A 23,605-nucleotide genomic window follows, 5' to 3' on the forward strand; every position below is an offset into this window, starting at 1 on the left:
ACCACTAAAGCAAAATGAATATTAAAGTGATCTGAATATTTTAATTTATAGTACAGAGCTGCAGCTGCCTTCCTTCTCCATGGTCTGATGATTAGCAGCCAAATTAGTGGCAAGAAAATGTTCCTTTTGGAGTTAAAAAAGCATAAAACGTCATGCATTCAGTGGTGGTAGGGGCCTCCATGTGGACTGCTACCCAATGGTTCCTAGCGCAACACTAAGCCACAGGTCCCAACCATCCATTGGATACACACTAGGACCACAAACTCACATGTTTTTCCCCTAAATTGTGTGGGGGCTTTTTTAGCATATTTATGACACTTAATCATATCTTATGGATGTCTATCTAACTGAGATGAGCCAACTCTATAATATAAGGAAAAAGTGCCCTTTAGGGCAATAGGAGATTGGTGGCCAAAGACCTGCATGACAAGTTCTTAGACACAAGATCAAAACAGGCAATCACAGTTATGCTAAAAAATGGAAATTATATTCTGAAACTCATATACACTACCACCAAAAAAAGCAAAACCAAAAGTTTCTTAAAACGTAGCAATTTTAGTAAAATACAGGGAAGCAAACATACTTTATATAAAATAAAAACGTATAAGGGCACAAACCTGTTTTTAAGCTTTGGTTATTCTATTCACGTTATCTAGATAATTTAACCTATACCATTTCTTAACTCTGTTTTGGTAATAGTTTAGACAAGCTCCCAGATGCTACCTGGTGCATCAGCTTTCCAGAAATATACATTTTTGTGGGGATATTTTGAACTGGTGGATTTGAAATGTGACAAAGGTCCAGAAAAATAGTTGAATAACTTTTGCTTTACATAAATGTTTATTTTTGAAGGTTATTCCTGGTTTGCAAACCAGCATACTAACTGCTAAAATGTCAAGCAATGTCTATCTTGCAATAATTGCTCTTTATTTGCCATAAAGAAATGGGGATTATACATATATTAACTGTCATGGTCTGTAAACACCAGCATATAGCATCAATTGATGAACCCAATGATCATTTTTAAGTACGTATACTTAAAAGTATCTGATATTCTCTAACGGGGTGAGTTGTTAGAAATAGGGAATGGGGTAGATAAGATTTTGTCCCTAAATGTTGTACTTTTGCATAAGTTGCAGTACATACAATTGGAAGAATGTTTAACAATTTACATATTTCGGTCATACAACCCCACACTACTTCTCCCCTATCTCCATACTTTATGTTTCTCTTCACCCCGATCCTTTTAGATTGTAAGTTTGCGATACATCTCTCCCCAATATATCATTTTTTTCTTATAGTACCCCTTGAATATTTCTATTGTAAGAAGCACTGTATAAATTGTTGGCGTTATATAAGTAAAAGATAATAATAATAATATCAGTTTGCATTTATATTTTCTAGCTATTTTATTTTTTCTTTGCTGGCCCTTTATTTTCTGTCTTGGTTTTCTTTGCAACAGGTTTTGTAGTGTCCAGGAGCATAGGAGTGTAAGGTGACTGTCTGAAATAGGCATGTGGTTGTATTTGAAACATCTTCAAAATGGTTAAAATGGCTTAAAATTGTTAAAATGGCATGTCACATCTAAATAAATAACTTGCAACTCATCAGTAAACATATGTCAAATGTTCTGGACACAGTAATATGAAGAATGGGGATTAATTCAGTAATTCCGCAATAAACCGGGTAGTATCTTCCTAGCGAAATGTATTGCCTCTCAATTAGGTCTTGGCTGGCACTACCTATTCCTTCTGGGATTACAGTTGTGTTTGTGTGTCTGAAACCAAATACAAACCTTTTCATTAGATACACAAGGGATGTCATTGCACTGGAACAAGCCATGCAGAATTAATTTCTTCCATCTTGGCTCCAATTTTGACTTCAGTGAAATGTGACAGTTCAGGGATTTTTCCATTCTCCAAGTTTAGCATAATTAACTTCACTGTGCGTCATCTCTAGAAATTACCCTCTGTTAAGTACCGGTATTTCCTTTTAAAGTTCTCTTGTGCCTTCATCAGCTATTGAGATATAATATTCTTAAAAAAAAATAATTTGCCTTTCAGCTCCTAGCACATGTAGTCAAGTAACAAGTGCCGATTTTAACAAACTGTTCAACCTTACATACACAGTTACTTACAACTTCCTATTTTCAATTTAACTGTTTATATATATACATATATATATATTTATATATATATATATTTAAAAGCCTACACATTATCATCCTATTGATGGTACAACTTTTTTCCATACGTATGTGAATACTAAACAAGATGCCTTAACCAATTATGAAGATTCACTTGTCTGGGCTTCATGCCAAATTCTGTCAATCTTCACTGGTGCAAACCATCTTGTACTTTACATTGACATATTTTAGCAAATTGCTAGCACCTACTTTTTTAATATAAATGAAATCCATATTAACCCTGCATTACATACATTATACCATTCTGTATTGCACACTAGCACCCCCCCCCCCCCCCCCCCGTTACAGTATATTTAGACCTGGCTACACATTTTGGGACTTCCTTTTTCATCTACAAAATCTATATAATAAGTATCAGTTTAAAGTGTGCAGTAACTTTTGCATAGCAGATTGAATTGAGCTAATGTAAAGACTCAAACCTTAATCAATCTTTGGTCTTGTCTTAGATTTAGGAAAGCTTTATGTCTTTCCCGTGCATGTTTAAATTCCCTCACTGCATTAGCCTCTATCACTTCTGTAGGGAGGCTGTTCCCCTTATCTACAACACGTGTGGGTTTTGACAGCTCATTGAATTGTTGACCATGTGTTTTTCACCTCTGTTAAATCCAGCTAACCTTTAGAGGGATCATTGAATCAGGTCCCATACTGGAAATATCTAAAAAAAAAAAAAATGTTAAGTGTTACATTTTAACACAACTTAGAATACAATTATATAATGTTCTATAAGAAACTAAACCTCCCCCCGGGTTAGCCCCCCCCATATTAAGAATTTTTACAAAAGATCATTGCATTTGTTAGATCTTTGTTAGATCAGGTTTGATCAACTGTTTTTTTCGTTAGATCTACTCTAAAATAGGCAATATTAACAATCTTTTTCAGGGGGGGCTAACCCGTAGCCAGCCCCCCCTCAACAAAAATTTCAACAAAATGTTACTGATTATGATAGCTCTGCGTTAGATCAGGTTTGATCAGACAAAATTTTTGTTAGATCTAGTCTAATTACTGAGATATTGCATATTTAATGAGGGGGGGCTGGCCCCCCTCAACTGAAATTTGGAAATTTTTTTATGGATTTTGGTAGATATTCGTTAGATCCGGTTAGATCAACAGTTTTTTTCGTTAGATCTATCATGCAGGAGGCGGTATTCACAATCCTATTTTGTGTGCGGGGGATGGGTATACATACGAGTTGGCCCCCCCATAACTGAAATTTGGATTTTTTTTTAATGGATTTTGGTAGATATCCGTTAGATCCAGTTAGATCAACTGTTTTATTCGTTAGATCTATCATGCAGAAGGCGGTATTCACAATCCTATTTTGTGTGCGGGGGATGGGTATACATACGAGTTGGCCCCCCCTCAACTGAAATTTGGATTTTTTTTTAATGGATTTTGGTAGATATCCGTTAGATCCAGTTAGATCAACTGTTTTATTCGTTAGATCTATCATGCAGAAGGCGGTATTCACAATCCTATTTCCAAATTTCAGTTGAGGGGGGGCCAGCTCGTATGTATACCCATCCCCCGCACACAAAATAGGATTGTGAATACCGCCTTCTGCATGATAGATCTAACGAATAAAACAGTTGATCTAACTGGATCTAACGGATATCTACCAAAATCCATAAAAAAATTTATCTCAGTAATTAGACTAGATCTAACAAAAATTTTGTCTGATCAAACCTGATCTAACGCAGAGCTATCATAATCAGTAACTTTTTGTTGAAATTTTTGTTGAGGGGGGGCTGGCTACGGGTTATTAAAGATTGTTAATATTGCCTATTTTAGAGTAGATCTAACGAAAAAAACAGTTGATCAAACCTGATCTAACAAAGATCTAACAAATGCAATGATCTTTTGTAAAAATTCTTAATATGGGGGGGCTAACCCGGGGGAGGTGAAACTAACTCTATTATAATTGTCTACAGATGTATATTTTGAATACGATACTTTAATAAATTCAATGTTGCAGTTGCAACGGGATGCACAACCCTCTAAAATCTATAGTGTGTATGTATTTGTGTGTGTTTATATAGACATATATATATATATTTCTGAGGGAAAAACAAGCCTTCTGGCTTGTCTGGTGTCTGTAGATGAGTGTTTAATAATACTTCTACTACCCCTTAAATTTAAGTGGAAGGGTTTCCATCACCTTTTACCCACCATAACTTATGTACAGGGCCGGACTGGCCCACCGGGATACCGGGAAATTTCCCGGTGGGCCGGCAGATCCGTAGGCCGGGCGGCTGCCCCAAATCTAATCTAAACGGCCGGCGCTTCTTCAATTCTTTTTTTATTAAAGTATTAAAGCAGCGCCGGCCGCCGGCATCAGCACTCAGTGGCCGTGTGCGATGGCCGCCTACTGATGGGAGCAGCGTGAGGGGTGAAAGCCCCGCCCCCTCACACGGACCTTTCACCCCTCATGTTGCTCCCATCAATACGCGGCCATCAGATTAATGGAAATTTAATCGAAACGGCCGATGCGTGCTGACACCGCCGGCCGGAGCTACTTTAATGCTTTTTTTATTTTACTTTATATGGCAAGCCGATCCGGCATATTCAATTTAAAAAAAAAAAGAATTAAAGTAGCTCCGGCCGGCGGTGTCAGCACGCATTGGCCGTTTCGATTAAATTTCCATTAATCTGATGGCCGCATAGTGATGGGAGGAGCGTGAGGGGTGAAAGCTCCGCCCCCTCACACTCAGACTGCTGGAGCACCGGATGTCCTGTCACTGACATCCTGTCAACATAGAAAACGGCGGCCTGCAGCTACCAGAGGACGGAGGCCTGGATGAAAAAGCCCCAAAGTGGAAGAAGTAGAAGGTAAATAAACAAATTTTTTTTTTTTAACAAACTGTATAATATTTTTTTATATAAAAGCCTTATGCCCCCCATATGCCACTCTGCCTCCCTGATATGCCTTATGCCCCTTATATGCCACTCTCCTTCCAGAAATGCCTTATACCCCTATATGCCACTCTGTTCCATGATATGCCTTTTAACCCCCTAAATGCCAGAGTGGCATATAGGGGTATAAGGCATTTCTGGAGTCAGAGTGGCATATAGGGGCTACAAGGCATTTCTGGAGGCAAAGTGGCATATAGGAGGTTAAAATGCATATCATGGGGCAGAGTGGCATATAGGAGGGTATAAGGCTTTTCTGGAGTGCCCCATGGTATGCCTTTTAACCCCCTATATGCCACTCTGCCTCTATAAATGCCTTTTAACCCCCTATATGCCACTCTGCCTCTATAAATGCCTTTTAACCCCCTATATGGCAGAGTGGCATATAGGGGGTATAAGGCATTTCTGGAGGCAGAGGGGCATATAGGTAGTTAAAAGGGGGCAGAGTGGCAAGCCTGGGGCAGATGTCTGGCACTCCACCAGAATTGATCTGTGTTTGTTTTCTGGATGTACCCTGCAATACGAAAAGACATCAGATTCTACTAACTTAATCAGGTTCTATTAACTTAAGTAATTGAAAGCTCCTTGACATGGGGCTCTGTGCAAAAGAAAATAAAAAGGGGGTAGAAGGGGCTGTTGGCAGGTTGGCAAATAAAAGGAAATAAAAACAAAAACAAAAAATGTCTCAATCTAAAAATGTTTGCAGTAGTAAATGTTTTGATTCCATTATGTGTAATGTATTTCATTTATTAGGGCCTTTTAACAGTTTTGCTTTCTGGTATTTTAATACAAATAATATGATAAAAAGAATGTTTTATAGTTATTTGTACGGCAAATAGTGTGACTCGGGTATGTATAAGGGGTGCGTGTGGGTATAAGAGCTCGATCGCAAGATAAACTATATGGGGCTGCTCTCCAAATGTTTCCAGGGCTGCTTTTCAGTCCCAGTCCGGCCCTGCTTATGTAATGGTATATAAATATACGGTATATATAAAATGTTTAAACATCTGGCACCACCTAGTGGTGACAAAGTAAAATTGCTTGTATTTTTATATATTATTAGCATAAGCGTAAGAACTGATAAAAAAATATATTTCATATTTGAGAATCCACAAATATTGACTTAATAGTGTTACTAATTACAGTATACATTGAGCCTGTGCACTCTTCACTTTTGAGTCTACTCTAAATTTTCCAATTTTGGTATGTGTAACTTGTAAGGGACCTGTGGGTTAATGAATCTTTGTGTTGCATAGGTTTTTTTTTACTCATTGCTGAGTATATATATACATTTTAGACATGTGCAAAAAGATGATTCAGACGAATCATGTTCCCTGACTATTTGGTTCGGCTGAAAATTCTGGGGCATTTTTAATTTGGGATTGAAATTTGTTGCCTGTGCCCACATTTACTCTCATTCACACTCACTCTATCTCACAGTATCTAAGTGTTTCCCTACCTTCTCTGCCGACCATTTCTGCTTCTGCCAACCACATCCTTCTTCATCGTCTATCTTTTATCTTGTCAATTCTCTGCTCACTTCTATCTTCAATCTGCTATCTTCAATCTTCTATCTTGGTTGCATCTCCACTGACATAACCCGCCAAATGGTGGCACTTCTGGTGAAGTCCTCTCCTTGATCCTCCAATCAGAGGATAGGACCTCAAAGAAAGCACCACCATATTTAGTATGAAATGATGGTGCTTTTGGTGACATCCTGTCCCGAGTGGAGGATCGGGGAGAGAATGTTATCAGCAGAGCTGCATTTTGGTGGAAGCCACATTTGTTTATTGTAAATACTGCTGTAAGAAATCGATAGTATTCACCAAAAGCAACCGAGTAACTCTACACATTAGCACGTGTTCAACAAAAATGCTGTTTTCAACTGCGATTAAATAGCAGAGCCAATACTAATTGTCAATATTCAAATCATTATCAGTACTAAATTACATTATTAAATTAACATAATTAAATCTTTATTTCAAAATTTGAAAAGCAATGTATAGAATGTATGTAGGTACATATACCTGTCTGCAGAAGAAATTAGATTTTACTAATGCTTGTATAAGCTCCCCAAAACAGGTCATATTTAGAACCTCTCTTAAATGTTATGCGTGTGTATGGTCTTATTCCTTGTGATTTTGCACATGGTAGTTTTACTATGTAAAGGCTATGTTCAAAATATAACTTAAAAAAAAAAAAAAAAGGGAAAGCTATATTTCTACAATTGAAGGCTCCAGTTTATCACCAGTAGATAAAGTAAAACTGTCTGTTTGCACAACCTCTGAGTCCCTGTCCTTTCTTTGACTTGCTTTACCCAACAAATATTTGCTCTGGGTCAGATCAAAGTTTATTATTTTACATTTCTGAGAAAAAAACCCAGAACTTATAAAATCCATGGTGAACTGTGTTCTGCCTTATTTGAAATACATTTTCCTGTTTGAAGACCAGAGACGATCTCTCTGGCACACAGAGGGAAGATGAAGCTTCCCATATGTGTGCTCCTTGTACTATTTGCTTCTGAAATCAGAGCTTTTGACGTATTTATAGAAGAGGATCCTGATTCTGCTGTAAGTATGTTGCTGAAACTAATCAGGAATAGAACATGATATAATATAATGAGTATGGTACTGTGTTGGTTGGGACCAGGCTTACTATAAACCATCTAAGTAATAATATTTATTTGCCCATATTTGAAGAATGTGATGTGCCTATTAAAATGTTTTTTTTTCTAAATGTTTATCACTGGCTGTTATGTGTTATAAATTAGAACTAGTAATGTCCATCTAGTACTGGGTATGATAAGGCCTCTTACAATTTTAGCACCTTAAGTGCTTTATGACATATAAGATTACATCCCATCATCGACCCAAAGCTAGACAACCAGTTTATCCTATTCTGAAAACATTCATTAGCTAGGAAACACAATAATGTTGTAACATAATCCACATCAACTTTTTTTATTTATATGTTATCATATACAATAAACTTTTTTTAAATGAATCCCAATATTCCATATCTGTATATTCAGAACCTAAATAGCTGATTGGGAAAGCAATCAATCCTTTTTTTCCCAAAAGCTAGAATAGTAGGTTTTTCTCTATTTTAATAATTAACAACTAGAATAACCTTTTTTAGGCTTATAAAACAGGATTAGAACAATGGCCCAAAATGTAAAATCTGTGTATTGGGGGGGGAGGGGGGCAAATTACACTATATGCACTATAAGGGTCAATGAGAAATCCCCTCCATTAATAATTAGTAATAAAAACAGATCATTGTAATTTTTATTTTTTTCCCATTATACTTCAGTTCTTTACAGTTCACGATACTTCTCCAGGATAGTTGGAGCTTTTCACACAGTTTAGGTCCCAGTATTAAAACAGATTAAAATAATAATCATTTTTAAAAATTGAATATATTATATACAGACCTGATGGTTTCACTTCAAGGTTAACTTTGGGTCGTACTTCTGAAGAAATTAAACATTTGTGGAACAGTAAATAATGTGGATTTCACATTTTTATTCAACAGTATCTTGAAGATTTGAAATGCAGGGGCTGGAGGGCATTTAATACAGCTCTTGCTAAGATCTTGACATAATATTTACCTCTCAAACACTGAAATGTGTATTATTTAAAAAAATTGTAAAGCCCAAAATGTTTAGTATTTGTAGAAACTGCTATGTAATATAGAAATGTCATTTCTCTTAGGACCTCAATGATTTTCTGGAAGAGTTGCAGTCCAACATCGGGGAAAGAATTAGGGTATGTGGAAAAATACATTTTTTTACTAAGTACTTAATCTATGGTGTAGGAAATGATATTGTAATGGAGATATTGAGTAATTACTGACCACTTTCATGGTTTGTACGAATGTAATAACTGTATGTAATATAATAATCTGTATAGCATAATTTTTGAGTTACCGTCACATCTAAGTCAAAACCACAAGTGGACCCAGCATTGAAAATGCCATGAGTGTTACTATTATTTTGTTATTTATGTTACAATTAGCTTGTTATTCAATGTCAGCTGAAGAGACATACAATTGAAAGTAAAACGATCAGGGATTACTATTTAAAATATGATATTGCAAACTAAAAAGTAGAATTAAAGTCCTCTAATAAAGGAAGAACAGATGTAGATTTCTGATTAACCTAAGCACTGTTTCTGTTTAGAGTCAGTGACATTATAAATGGTAAATCCCATGGATAAAAATATTTCTCTCTTCTAGCATAATATACATCACTGTATACAAAAAATGTAGGTAATATAAATGTCATTATGCTCCAATACTTCCATTATCGGCAGGCCTAAAGACTCCATTGTTGTCACTTTCATGTCAAACTGTTATTGCCTGGATGATTGAGACTGAGCACAATACTTTTTGAAAACTTATATAAGTCTGTTGTGGCTTTTGTGGAAGTAAACAAGTAACTAGATTTCCCCCCCCCCCCAAAATTAGTACTTTACTTCTACCTGCTGACTGATTTTTGACAAATTCTGATGTTATAGGTTTTTATACTGATCAATTTAGGATAGCGTTCCTTTCAAGGTGAACACAAATGCAGAAAACCACAGTCAAATCATGCTTTTTATTAGCTGAGGGCAGATCAGATATATTGATTCAAAAATAGTATCTTAAACCCTAGCACATCTTTAAATTCCAATAAGTCTTCAGAACAATAGCTTTTCCTTCATTCATTCTGAAAATTCCTCTTGATCTGTACCAGACAAGCAGTGGAAATTATTAAATGTGTTGATCATTGATTATTCTTACTAAAATTGTTGTTGCTAGAGGTCTTTATATTCCTAATTAGCTTCATTTTTATTTATTTTGTGTATTAATTAAGTGTGTTTATTGCAAAATCTGCAGTGTTCACATTAGTATATTGCCAATTAAGATTGTCTTGTAAAAGTTATGATAAGAAACAGACATTTTTATGTATCACTGTTCAAAAGTCTATAACACATAATAGTTTCCTGAGATACAGCCAGTGCCAGCCCTAAGGTTTCTGTTGTTCTTGGAATCCTAGTCTCCTGGGCTCCTTCCTCAATGTAATTGCTTGCTAACATAAGAGAGAAAGTAGTGGTGGAGCCCAGGCCCAGACTGGCCATGTGGCACAATAGGCTAATTCCCGGTGGGCTGCTGGCCCAAAGTGTCACACACTTGTTGCGTGCGGCCACCGGCTTTGAGCATATAAACGTACATATCCAGATGTCATCAGGTGGCCGCTGGCCTTAAAGTGCCAGGGCCGCCTCGCCATTGCCAGTCCAGCCCTAGTGGAGCCCTTGCCTTAGACAGACACAGAGTTTGCATCAATAGCTACAGCCTTTGTAGCCTTTAAGGATCTACATCTTAAGGAAATCTTTTCCGTGGGACCCATAAGGAAATTAATTTTAATGTAATTGTACTTTTGGGTATATTTTATATTTTTAGTTATCATCTATTTAAATGCTTAAAGTGATATTCTTCTACTGAATCAAAATATGTTTGTGTTGTAAGTTTGAAACCCAGTTGACATAAATATTTAGAAAGTATATTCGAAAGTATCTGCTTTAATTACAATTATTATAAAATGTTTATTAGCATTTCATATTTTAAACAAGATTAAATAAACAATAGTGCTTGAAAACAATATTATATGAATCCATAATTAATCCACAGTGGTTCAACTCACCACCATTCCCAGTTTTTAACAGCCATTAAAGATTAATGTCAAGCTCATTGTCATAGGAAACAATGGGCAATAAGGGAGAATAAAAATTTAATGGCTTATCAGTACATGCAGTGCACAGAAGGATAGTTGTCTATACTAATTGTTATGTTGGTGTTTTCTTTGCTATATGTGTTTCTGAACTCTACTTCCCCAACAACAATAAACAATCTGTTGAAAATCCAGAATTCACCTGAAAATATTTAGCTAGTCAAATAATATTATCTCAATTATCACGTTTTAACCTATGAAAAGAAGGAAATACGTATAGTGTATTAAATGAATACTTTGAGGGGTTTATTCATTAAGGGGGTGGGGAGCTGTTAATTAATGAACTATAATTAATTATTCACTGGTTGTCGAGGCATTGAAGAAATCTCATGCGTTATAGACAAGCTCTTTCTCCAGTAGGAGCTCACTAGGCTTAGACTTTTATAATTTAATATGAAGTCAATGAGTTGAAATCACAACTCTCCTGCAAACTCTCCTGAGAACGTTTTAGTGAATAGACCACAACATAGTCCCACAATAAGGTTTTTGTGGAGATCATAAATAAATTAAGAAGTACTGCAGAAACAAACAAAAAAATTATCGCATTATAACAGAGAGAACGTTGGCATGAAAAATAAATACAATAAAAATCTAGTGGTGTGTCTTAAAATCCTGTCTGATAAGTCAATTATAAGTCAGTATATTATATGTGTACAATTTATAGAAATACTACATATTTTTTTCTTTTCTTTTTTTCCTGTTTGCTTTTTTTAATGTATGAAAATTTGAATTCATAATTTTCCTTTTTTTTATTTTTATTTTTTTTAAGAGGAGTGCAAACGGTGAAGATGAAGGACAAGAGGTAGGTGTCTGCTGAACATGCAAGGTCACAGCTAGATAACCATTAGCAGTGTGCTTCTATGACTGGTAGGTCACTCACCTGCTATATGAAAGAACAAGAAAACATGGTTAAGGTTATCAGACATCCATTAGGCCTGGTGGGAACATCCATGTTTGTTAGGTAAATGTTTAAATAATAATGTTTATTGTAAATGTATTCATCCTATACACATCTACAGATGCTGTGTAGCATTGACCCTCTCTGCATTAGGTTAGGTTAACACTAACTGGACAAATATCGTCCATTTCGCCATTAAAGTACTATGTCCTTAAACAGTAATTTAGAATAAATATATTATTACCTCATTTGCTCCACTTGACCAAGTTTGGGATTAGATATTTTGACCTTCAACCAGAACTCATTTTTAGCTATTTTAGCTATTAAAGAAGCAGTACAATTTATTACAACCACTGGCTTTATGCTCAAACCTCTTTGTAAAAAGAAATTGGTTAACTTGTTTTGTCCACGTTCCTGGATCCTTTTATTTATTTTTGTAAAATGTTTAGGAATGACTCCAGTAGTCTGGGTCCATAGAGGTTTTGGGATGAGAATGTGGTCCCATGTCCTTTACAACCATGTTTTTATAATTTAAGCACTCAAACTAAAATGATTTCTCTTTTAGTCTTTATCAATATGTATTCAATCTCCTTGCAGTGTCTTGAAATATTATCATTTTGACACAAGCACCTTGGTTATAAATACATTTATAATGTATGGTTGCGTAATATCACTATACCATGTTATGTACATTGTTCCACTAAATTAGATTAAATAGATGCTGTGTGCATTTTATGGTTATGTTGGCCATTGGTTCATATTTAATATAAAAAAATAGTAACATGATATAGAGAATTAAGGCTGAACTACCCTTTACTATCCATCTCCACTAGACACTTAATAAACGCTGGTAATTTTACGTATGTTTTTTCATAATAGGTTCTTTCAACGGATTCAGTCACCCTATACAGCTATAAAGTTGAATCCACCATCACATCGCATTTTGCCAATACCATGATAAAAAACAAAGTTGTGAATAATGCCAAACATGCACAGAACCTTGTGTTTGATATCCAGATTCCTAAAGGAGCTTTCATCAATAACTTTACTATGTGAGTCTTTATGTTTGTTATCATTTTTCATGTAGTCTTTGTTTAGTGAGTTATTTTAAAACTTGATGATTCTAGAGATGACCCCCATTTAGCTAAAATTCTCAGGAGATTATAGTATTAAGACATCACTATTTTGCATTATACTCAATTTTGCACTTGATACATTATGTAACTGTAATATTTAAGTATTATACCGCTTCAAAATTAAGTGTATTGTGTCTCATTTACTGTGTATTACAATGTAATTTGATTGAATCAGCATAGGTAGAGTTTTAGTCCACGGAAAAGATTTCCCATAGGATATAATACGAGAAATGCTTAAGTTCTTTCTGCGTACTGCATGTTACTGGGATGCACAATAGCATGTAAAAGCTTGGCAATTGGTTCAAAAATGTCTACTGTTAGTGATCTGTATTAATAATCTTTTTTGTGCGTGTTTACCATTTAGGAATGTCAATGGAATCACGTTTAGTGGATCAATTAAGGAGAAGACAGTAGCAAGAAATTTGTATTCTAAGGCGAGGGCAAGAGGCAAGGCAGCTGGATTAATGAGGTATGCATGAGCATTTTATTACTAATATTGTCAGTATGCTAAAATGTACAATGTTTAATGTACAATCAGCTCTGCAGATTGTTTTAAGTCATTGATCATTCATTGCCCTGAATGAGTTCTCTTTGACAACCAAGGTGTCTGGTTTATTTCACCTTCCATCTCCAAGGGGATATCAAGTTACATGGGAGCCCCATAAGTAAGAAGAAAAAAGTAAATGTATTTGAAAAAAATAATGGGGGTCACCAGGACCCTTATGAACCAAGGGCGTGACAATCACCTCCACTCTTCCATCAGCATTTTGGAAGCTGTAGGGCCCAAGTTCTAATGCAGCGTCCATAGCATCTGTTTATGCTGGAGAAGCAATTCTGTTTCCTGTGCTATATGCCTAAATTGAATCATTCTCTACATTTGTGCAATTGACAGGACCAATTCTCTTGATATGGAAAACTTTAAAGCTGAGTTGAATGTGCCCAGTGGGACCAAGGTTGAGTTTGAAATCCATTACCAAGAAATCATCCGTCGGAATTTGGGAGTTTACGAGCACGTCCTATATCTTCAGCCTGGTAGACTGGCAAAACATTTTGAGGTGAGACAGTAAGCCAATGGTGAAAATCATGCTGGATATACAAGCTTACTTTCCTCATAAAATGAAAGAGGAGTTGCATGGAATATCTTTTATATGGCTAATATGAGTTGGTAGTAGCCTCATCAACCCTCATGTCATGCTTTACCCATGTTTGGCCATCTCCTCCCCATGTTTGTCCATGTTCCATTAAATTCTTGTGTATTCTCCACCTGCCAAATTAATTTGTGTTATTTTTTTTTGGGGGGGGGGCAGTTTCTTTGTACCTTTAGGTCTTTTTGATTAAATACAGCCATGTAACAGTTGTGTCCCCAAGTTATGTGATATATATATAACTCTAAAATCACACGATACAAGGTTTTAATACAAAACTGGTGAGCAGTGCTTTTGATTTCATGGTCTAATTTGGGAATCCATACTTCTAAAGGATAGATGAGTACACAAATGTTTGCTATTAGTTTCAATAAACGGTCTCACGGCTGTTTCTGTTCTCCAGGTGGACGTCTATATCTCCGAGCCTCAGGGGATTAGCTTTGTGAATGTGCCAAAAACCATTACACCAGAATTTGCAAACCTTATACACACTACTAAAGGTGATAAGAAGGTAACGTGAAAATAACTAATAGTTTGAATATTTGTGATGGGGCTTTGTAAGCTAGAAAGTAATAGGTTTGTATTTCTGAATCTAAACTGAATCTAAATTGTACATTAAAAAGTTTATGAAGTTTATGAAGTCAGCATGATAATACAATCAAAAGAGAGTGCAGCGCTCCGTTTGTAATAACTCTATATTAATAGTGTTATGCAATATTTGAACATATCCATCCTTACCCACGTGCATAGTAAATAAAAAAGACATCACATGTGATTTGAATCTAAGTATACCTGTTTTTTTTTTTGTTTTTTTTTTATTTACTATGCACGTGGGTGTTATTTTGTAAGGATGGATATGTTCAAATATTGCATAACACTATTAATACAGAGTTATTACAAACGGAGCGCTGCACTCTCTTTTGTTTGTTTTATTGTCACGTAGGGGTTAAGTGTTGGCAGCTATTTATACTCACTTTATATATCAAAATATTTATCAGAAGCGCCGTCATTCACTTTATTTTTGTACATGATAATACAATCCATTCCTCCCGGCCACCATTTTATTAAGTCAACACTCCAAACCACATTCTCTCCCGTCTACATTAGATTATTCCAATAACATTACTTCACCAGGTACTGTGTGACATGTCTTTGAGCCATCATTCGTTGTATCTCTTCTCCCATCTTACGAATCTCTTGCTGGGCTGCAGTGAACACAGTAATATCCTCCAACTCCATTTCTTATTTGGTTTTCCTTGAAAGGGGCATGGTGGTCAACCTGATGTTAACACAAACTGCTAATTATTCTTTATTATTTTTATTTATTATTGTTTTTTGTTTATTTATTGTTACACAAGGCTCACATTTCTTTCAAGCCAACTGTGGATCAGCAGCGTTCATGTAATAGTTGTTCCACTACAGCTGTAGATGGGAAGCTTGTGGTGAAATATGATGTCCAAAGAGAACAAAGCACCAATCTTCAGGTAAGCATGTGTTGTGAAGAAGCAGTTGAAGAAGAACTCTACACTTGTTTGGCAGTGTGCCTATAAAATAAATGGCATTCATCTATGAACTTTGAGATAGTAGATTATTAGGGCCCCATACTGAGGCCTTAAATGCTTCCTAACATTGGGGATTATATGTTTTTTTTTGTGCAATCTCCATATGCATACACAGCATGTGATGGGACATTGTATAGCAGTGTGTAGGCAAGCATGCACCCAAAGTCCAGCCAACTACTGTGTGAATGTCACCAAAATCCAATAACCAGGTGTTCATACTTCAAAGCAACATAATTCAGTTTCCTGGTACACTTGTACTCATGATTGTATAAATCTAAATTATAACTTATTGGCACTTTAAGAAATTACTGTTTTTTGGTAGGAAACCCAGTGTTCCTTATGAAACAGGATCACAATCAGGTTTTGTTTATTTAATGCATTTAAAATACAGTTCTTGACTTTTTATGGAAAGTCACCAATTCAATAAAGTGATAATTTAGGAAAATAAACCATGAGTCGTATAGTAAGTATTCCATGTCTGCATTTGCTTTAGGCAAAGAATTAGAAGGGATTTCAGGCAACGGTTCTTCCTTTCTCACCCATTAGGTGTTCAACGGTTATTTCCTCCATTTCTTTGCTCCTGAGAACTTGCCTCCTCTTCCAAAGAATATTTTGTTTGTCATTGATGTCAGTGGTTCAATGTGGGGGCTGAAGATGAAACAGGTAAGAAAATAAATATTGGGTGGAATAAGGCAGCTAGGCCCTAGTTTTTCTTCATATGTTTGACACATTATCCTACTCTTGTAAAACTTATTTGGTTGTAAACTTATCCTCATATCAATATGCTAGATAAAATACAAGTGGAACAGCTGCCCCAAGTTCTAGATCTCAGGGCTTGGTGAATACATACACACCCAACTATGCTCAAGGATTAATCTACTGTATCTTCTATCAGACAGTTGAAGCCATGAAAACTATTTTGGAAGACCTGCGTCCTGATGACCAATTCAGCATTATTGATTTCAACCACAACATTCGATGTTGGAAAGATGAGCTAGTTTATGCTTCTACCGTAGAAAAAGAAGATGCTAAGCAATATATCCAAAGAATTCAACCAAATGGAGGTAGGTAGTAAAAAATAAAATGTATTTCTCACTCATTAATTGGCTATTGTAGTTGTGATATAACTATAGTTATTGGTCAAATATGAAAACATAGATGGCGGTCTCATGGAAATAGTAACTGGGAATGAAATGGTCAGCATTTATTCAGATAAATGTTTCAAAAGCCTCCCTACTGTGCCTGGCTAACTAAAATCTATTGGATTTTTTTTATTTATTTCAATATGGCAACAATGTTTCTGTCGCAGTTCATACTCTCCCACATTAAAAGCAACAAGAATTGTGTGTTTTGTCCACTTAAATGCAGTAGTACAAAGTGTGTTATTTTGATTGATACATGTTTATATTTAATGATAGTAATATAATAATGCAATATAATAAATATTATTTAATAAAAATGCTTCCTGTTTAGAGAGCTCATGTAAATAGACCTAGATTTACTACCCTTTTTTTAAAGTATTCATACCTAATATACCTCAATAAAAAATGTCTGCAGACCCCTATACTCACTGTACAATGGCACATATCGTACCTCCCCTTTTATTATACTGGAAAAGTACTGTAAAGTAGTAAATAAATCTTGTACCGCTAAATAAATACAAATATACAAACAGACATACAATGCATGACAAGGCTATAGATCTTGAGCACATTGGAAGAACTAGCAATTCAGCTGTTATATTGTTATTTTTCATCAGGTACCAACATCAATGAAGCTCTTCTCCGAGCAATATTTATATTGAAAGAAGCCAGCAATCTCGGGATGTTGGAGTCTAACTCAGTCTCTCTAATTATTTTGGTATCAGACGGTGATCCCACTGTGGGTAAGAATTATCCGTTTTGTGAGAATTATCAGTTTTAAAGAAATGTATAACATAAGAATAGTGGCACACCAATAGTTAAATAGAACTATATCAGATCAAGTGCCTGGATAATGAAATGGTGCAGATACCACCACCTGTGCCCAACCGGTATGCAAGTCATACAATATAGAAAAGGGAGTCCCACTCAGAAGAAAAACGAAAAATAATTAACTACGTTAAAAATAATAGTAGTGACATCAGTGACATCATGACATCACGTCGCTATGTGAAACTCACAACTGTGCAACAAGCTTGTGCATAACTAACACATATTACGGGTATATAGTGGTCCCAACGTTATACTTCAATGGAGAAACAGCAAAGGTATATAATTTGTTTAATGTATATAACGTTTAAATAGGTGTCCATGGAGAGCCCCTGTACCTGCATTCCTATTCTTTCCAATAATCGCAATTGTGAAACAGTTAACCTCTAGAAAATGTTTTAACAAATACAGTACAGTACATGCATAGTCAGTCTGGCCATTAATGTATTTCGCCCCCTTTCTAGGATGGACGAAATCTCTAGCTATAATGACACTGTTGCAATTACAACAAGACCACATGGTTAAATGAATGGTTAAATTAATGTTTGTGACTTTATAAAGTCAAATATTTATCAGCTAATAGGGTATATATTAAAATCATACTTATTTTCTTTAGGTGAACTGAAGTTATCCAAAATTCAGAAGAACGTGAAGGCAAATAACAGAGATGACTTCTCGCTACACTCCCTCGGTATTGGATTCGATGTGGACTATGATTTCTTAGAAAGACTGTCCCAAGAGAATAATGGGATGGCTCAAAGGATTTATGGAAACAAGGACACTGCTTCTCAACTAAAGGTGTTTATTATAGGATTTATTACTTAGTAAGATACAGTGTTAAATATGGTAGAATATATTGTTTGATGTATTCCCTGCATCACTTTGGGTATTCAGTTATACATAACCTGTTGATTTGGTTAGATAGTTTCAAGACATTCTGAAATCTGTAAAGTTATTAACTTCCTTCAGCAATACCTTACTGAGGATGTCCCATGTGCTTCATCTGTAGCACATGGTGTTCTAAAGCACAGTAATAAGACCCTTTAAGTTGTGTCATTCACATGTTTGTTGAATGGTTGTGACATCATTATCATGCAGTGTTGTATACATAGTTAATATTGTGCAAAAAGTGGTTTAATTGCCTTTCACGTCTTTTAACTTTCAGGAATTCTACAGAAAAGTTTCCACTCCTCTACTTAAGAACATTATCTTTAACTATCCATTGAATGGCATCACAGATGTGACTCAGAACAGTTTTCACAATTATTTTGGAGGAGATGAGATTGTTGTAGCTGGTAAATTGAAACCTGAAAGTGTGTCACCCTTACAAAGCATGGTCCAAGCAACTTCTGTAAGTATTTTAATGACTTGCTAATCAAATAATATTGTTTCTATGTCAGGTTTTTTAAACATAGTTATTTTCCAAGCACCCATCTCATTAACATACTGGAGTTTAATTATTGATGATATATTTCCCAATAGAATTTTGAGAAAACTAGTATTGTCTGGCTGACAGTACTAGTCAGGTGGGACTTGATGCCAACTAATGTTCTCTTGCTGCTCCCGCAGTGAATAATTCTTACTTTGGCTCACAAATGAGATCTAGTTGATGTCACCTCTATAGATCATGGTGACAGTCATGTTACTCAATTCAGGAGCAATCAGTCGCTGTTGTGCCCATTTTTCAGTGATCACTGAAGCTGTACCTCACTGAGAAACACTTCTAGTTCACAATCTCATGGGGCAATTGGCGAGTTGGATCTGCCCGCTTGCAGAGACAGGAACATGGAGGGGTCATGAAACATGATGTGTGGTGGTGTGAATGTATGTGTAAATAAGTGTGTTGCATGCAGGTGTGTGTACACTTGCAAGTGTGTGGCCTAGTCAGATGTCCCAATGTATGCTCCACTGGCAGCTGCGTTCTAGAATTAACTAGTTTTATTCATTTATTCATTGTATCATTTATAGGCAAATGCAGATCTACTGTTTGACACCATAACCGAAGTGGAAGCTCTTAATGAATTCTTTGCAGAGACTAAGCATGCATTCCCTGACTTTGCCAAGCAATACTGGGCCCAGCTTACAATAAACCAGCTTTTAGCTGAGAGGTAGGTTACACTACAGCCACATTACTTAAATAGGGGTCTCTAAGCATTGGTTTTACTCTATTGATATAGTGTACAAAATATTTATTATGCAGTGAGACATTGGCGAGATTTATGACCATTGAGATTGTTAATGTTATTCTCTACAGGAGTCAAATAATCACAGCTCTTGGATTTATACAGCTAATCTAAAAGAGAGAATCATATAATTTCCAGGGCAATAAGGAAGATCAGAGTTGCGTAAGCCATTTTACTTTGGCTTTTGAAGGTGGAATTTTAACTATCCTGGTTTTTTTTCCTACAGGAACATGGCTTCTACAGCTGAGGGGAAGAGAAACATTACAAGGTCTATCCTTCAGCTATCCATTGATCACCACTTTGTTACCCCATTCACCTCCCTGCTGATAGAGAGTGAAAATGGAAACGAGAGGATGCTGGCCGATTCTCCAAAAGACCCCAGAGGAGGCTGCTGTCAAAGTCAGTGTTTCCTTACACAAAGAAATGTATTTTCCGGAACACATATACGTCAGATAGCATTCTCTATTTCCATATATTCCAAATATTCACATAAATTAGTGATATTTCCATTAAAATTTTTATCCATTGATTAATACACACCGAAATTGAATATATATATAAATATTTTCTGTGGTTTTAAAATGTTACATCTCTCCTGTTTTCTTGGAACAGCTTTGATTTTAGGTAAAACAGTTCAGTCTCAGCCCATACAGTCATTCCTTTTATCAACACCAGTACCGGCTTCTGAAGCTCAAGAGGCTGCCACGCATATAATGATTATCAGCAAATCTGCAATGGAATCACAAATGCAGCTCGGAATAACGGAGCCAATTCCAGAGGCAAAGAAAATTGTTAGAGGTAAGTGTTTCTTTCCTCAAATCTTCTATTAGCTTTGTTTTCTTTGAAATTATTTCATGCTAAACATGTGCATTTAAAAAAAAAACAAAAAAAAAAAACAAAACAAGGGCAAGTGTGGGTTAAATGTCTGTACAATTAATTTTGCTTGTATTCCAATACCCCAGGTTGGGAAAATTCTCAGATCTTACTGTTATCATCCCTGCAGTAAGGAAGCATTCAAAAAAAAACTTTTTGTACAGCAAACAAAAGCAACCTTTGCTGTAACATTGCTGGTAAAGGAATGCTTAATGTTAACAAGATGTGATAATACTGTGGAGACCCTCTATAAGATCTGGCTATTATGTTTTCCCACCACTGGACTACAAAAGTAGAAGACGGGTTGGCACAGTAAGACAGCATGATCTGTTTGACAATGTTTAATATTGATGCCTTTGTGTTCTAGTTGATGGTGATCCACATTTCATCATAAGTTTGCCAGTAAGTCAACTAGACATCTGCTTTAATATTGACTCTCAACCTGGGACTATGCTAAACTTGGTATCAGATCCTGAATTAGGTAAGACCCAATGCCGTGTGTTTTCTCAATATGTTAAATTTCTGTCTTTAGATATTAACACAAATAATTTCGGTAAGAAATATTGGTCCTTGAAAGAGGACCTTACTAAAAAAGCACATGTTCTTTCATTTATATTGTTCTTATACATACTTACTTACTTCCTACAAACAGTTGCAAGCCTTCCTAATATTGCAAGACCTGCAATGATGTACCAGGCTCTTAAAAATGAATTAGCTTTCTTGTCTAGTATTTATTATATATCTCACTCCTAAACACAAGTATCTAATCAATGTTATATGTAGAATGAGAAAAATACTGTGGTATCGCAATTAAACTCAATGGTCTCTTGATTAGTAAAAAAAAACAAAAAAAAAACTATTAAAATATTTTATTTCTGTAATGTTTTACATAGGCATTGCAATGAATGGGAAAATTATTTCCGCCAAAAAGGTCAAAGATGGAAAACTGGACTCCTATTTTGGCACAATTGGCATGTATTTTAAGCAGCAGAATATGAAGATTGAGATCAGCACAGAGAAAATAACTGTGAAAGATGAGTCCTACAGCCGCGTAATGTCCTGGTCTGAGTCCAGCAGTATGATGATCAATAGGTGGGTTTGGATTAAAAGGAAACTTGGCGTAATATGACTGGCCATTTTTCAGGATATTTGAAAACTAGATATACATGTATATGTATGCAAGTGGGCCTGCCGTTGTCCCTTTTGAAGGTAAAAGGGGTAGCCTAGTTATAGTGCCTCTAATCAACTCAATTATCATGCTTCTGACTACTCTCTACCCATTTATTAACTCTCGGGCATGTTTCTAGTTATAGTCTGCCTAACCATGCCGCCAAGTGATAACCGTTTTTTGAGAAATATGAAATTGAATCCTTTTAACTTCAGTAGTGTCAGTCGCCAGTGGCTTACACTGATATTCAACCTAGTTTGCAGTTAAAAGTTACACTATTGTCCAAACATTGCTCATATTGTCAAAAACCTGCATTGGGCTTCATTTGTCCATATTTGCTCTTTGTAAACAATATTGCTCTGGGATCCACATGTCGCTATTTTTATGATGTCTCTGGCTTCTTCTAACCTAGTACCAGTCTTGATTGGTTGATAAAAAATGTGGTAAACATTAGGCATACAAAATGTGTACTGATTAACTACTAAGCCATGCCATCAGACTGCAACGTGATTTATTGTTTTGCAGTCCACCATTATGCTCGTCCTACTCAATTCAGAGAAAAAGCTTCTTGGGTAGAAGAACAATCACAAGTTTTTTTTATGTTCAATTTGTAGTCTCACTCTGAGTGTAAAGAAGAACAGCAATATCACCATTACAGTGAATGAACATCTGTCCTTCCTGGTTGTATTGCACCGTGTCTGGAAGAATCACCCTGTCAATGTAGACTTCCTTGGTCTATATGTTCCTTTTAATAGCAAGTTCTCCACTTCCGCTCATGGCTTAATAGGTAAAGCTTTCATATGTACTGGGGTTATGTATAAAAAGTAATTACAAATGGTCATATGGTAGCAATTCAACATTTTTACTGAATTAGCAATGCAATTGGCTATTATGATTTGTGTAAAATGTTATTTGTCAAGTGTATAAACCCTATGTTGTGTGTTTAGGCCAGTTTATGAATGAACCAGAAGTCAGTATCTATGACACGAGACCTGGAGCGGACTCACAGAAGCCTATAGCTACAATGAACGTTAAAGGCGAGACTCTTACTGTCACAAGGTGAGTTCTAGCGCTAGTGCAGACTGTACTTTGCTATGCAAGAGCAATCTAGCAAGGGTGTCCTGGCCGCTTCTGATGTTCAGGATTGAACTGAGCAGCAACTTGTCCATGTCCAACCTGTCCATGCCTTTGGCACGTAAAGGTTGTGAGGCTGAATCTTTTCATGGAGAATAATAACAAACTGTGTTGAAAAATAAAGGATTAAGAAAGTTATTATTTGAGGACTCAATTCACTTTGCACCAAATATAAATGTGGAGCTGAAACATGCTAATTAACGTGTTTGTTTGATGTTAATTTTCTTTTTGCAGAGGTATGCAGAAGGAGTATCAGTCGAACAATGTTTTAGGAACCAATGTCCCTTGCTGGTTTGTACACAACAACGGGAAAGGTTTCATTGATGGACATTACAAGGACTACATTGTGCCACATCTCTACAGCTTCCATAAGCGCCCTTGAAGTGGTTTACCTGCTAAGGAAAAAAGGGAAGGAAGAAATAAAGAATTCTATTTTATTGTATGCCTATTTCATAGCATTTAATGTTTCCTAAATATACCTAACCAGCCTTATATAAAACAGCGTGCAACGTATAAGCTATGAATATATTTCTAGAAGGAGCCTCCGTGTTTCAAATTGAAATGTTAAACAACTTAGACTCCTGTGTCTGAGTGGAACTCGTGACCGTCTACCAATTAGAGGTCAAGGAAAGAGTGGTCTATCATATTCACTG

The 23,605-nt window shown here is 35.9% G+C and overlaps 2 protein-coding genes across 2 annotated transcripts in view; one reads left to right on the forward strand and one right to left on the reverse strand.

The window, feature by feature from the left end:
- The window catches only part of LOC149298791 (inter-alpha-trypsin inhibitor heavy chain H5-like), a 42,323-nt gene extending 35,714 nt beyond the window's left edge, over window positions 1–6,609 (reverse strand). Inside the window, exons 1-2 of the mRNA XM_089487091.1 lie at window positions 6,573–6,609; window positions 2,821–2,861 (exon numbers count right to left, since the gene is read on the reverse strand). Coding sequence (XP_089343217.1) covers window positions 2,821–2,861; window positions 6,573–6,609 — 78 coding nt within the window. The remainder of the gene's footprint in view (window positions 1–2,820; window positions 2,862–6,572) is intronic.
- Window positions 6,610–7,593: 984 nt separating this feature from the next.
- Window positions 7,594–23,334, forward strand: LOC149298792 (inter-alpha-trypsin inhibitor heavy chain H2-like). The gene is made up of 21 exons (XM_089487092.1): window positions 7,594–7,683; window positions 8,827–8,880; window positions 11,653–11,685; window positions 12,661–12,833; window positions 13,282–13,386; window positions 13,810–13,972; window positions 14,466–14,573; window positions 15,421–15,546; window positions 16,171–16,287; window positions 16,520–16,688; window positions 17,384–17,509; window positions 18,211–18,392; window positions 18,760–18,945; window positions 19,563–19,702; window positions 20,004–20,176; window positions 20,390–20,575; window positions 21,018–21,131; window positions 21,544–21,742; window positions 22,433–22,605; window positions 22,766–22,877; window positions 23,187–23,334. Exons 1-21 carry the CDS (start codon window positions 7,594–7,596, stop codon window positions 23,332–23,334), a joined length of 2,877 nt encoding a protein of 958 aa, XP_089343218.1.
- The last annotated feature ends 271 nt before the right edge of the window (window positions 23,335–23,605 follow it).

This window comes from Sceloporus occidentalis, unplaced genomic scaffold (assembly GCF_023333645.1).
Source record: "Sceloporus occidentalis isolate IW3139 unplaced genomic scaffold, rSceOcc1.0.p SCAF_31, whole genome shotgun sequence".
Taxonomy (NCBI): domain Eukaryota; kingdom Metazoa; phylum Chordata; class Lepidosauria; order Squamata; family Phrynosomatidae; genus Sceloporus; species Sceloporus occidentalis.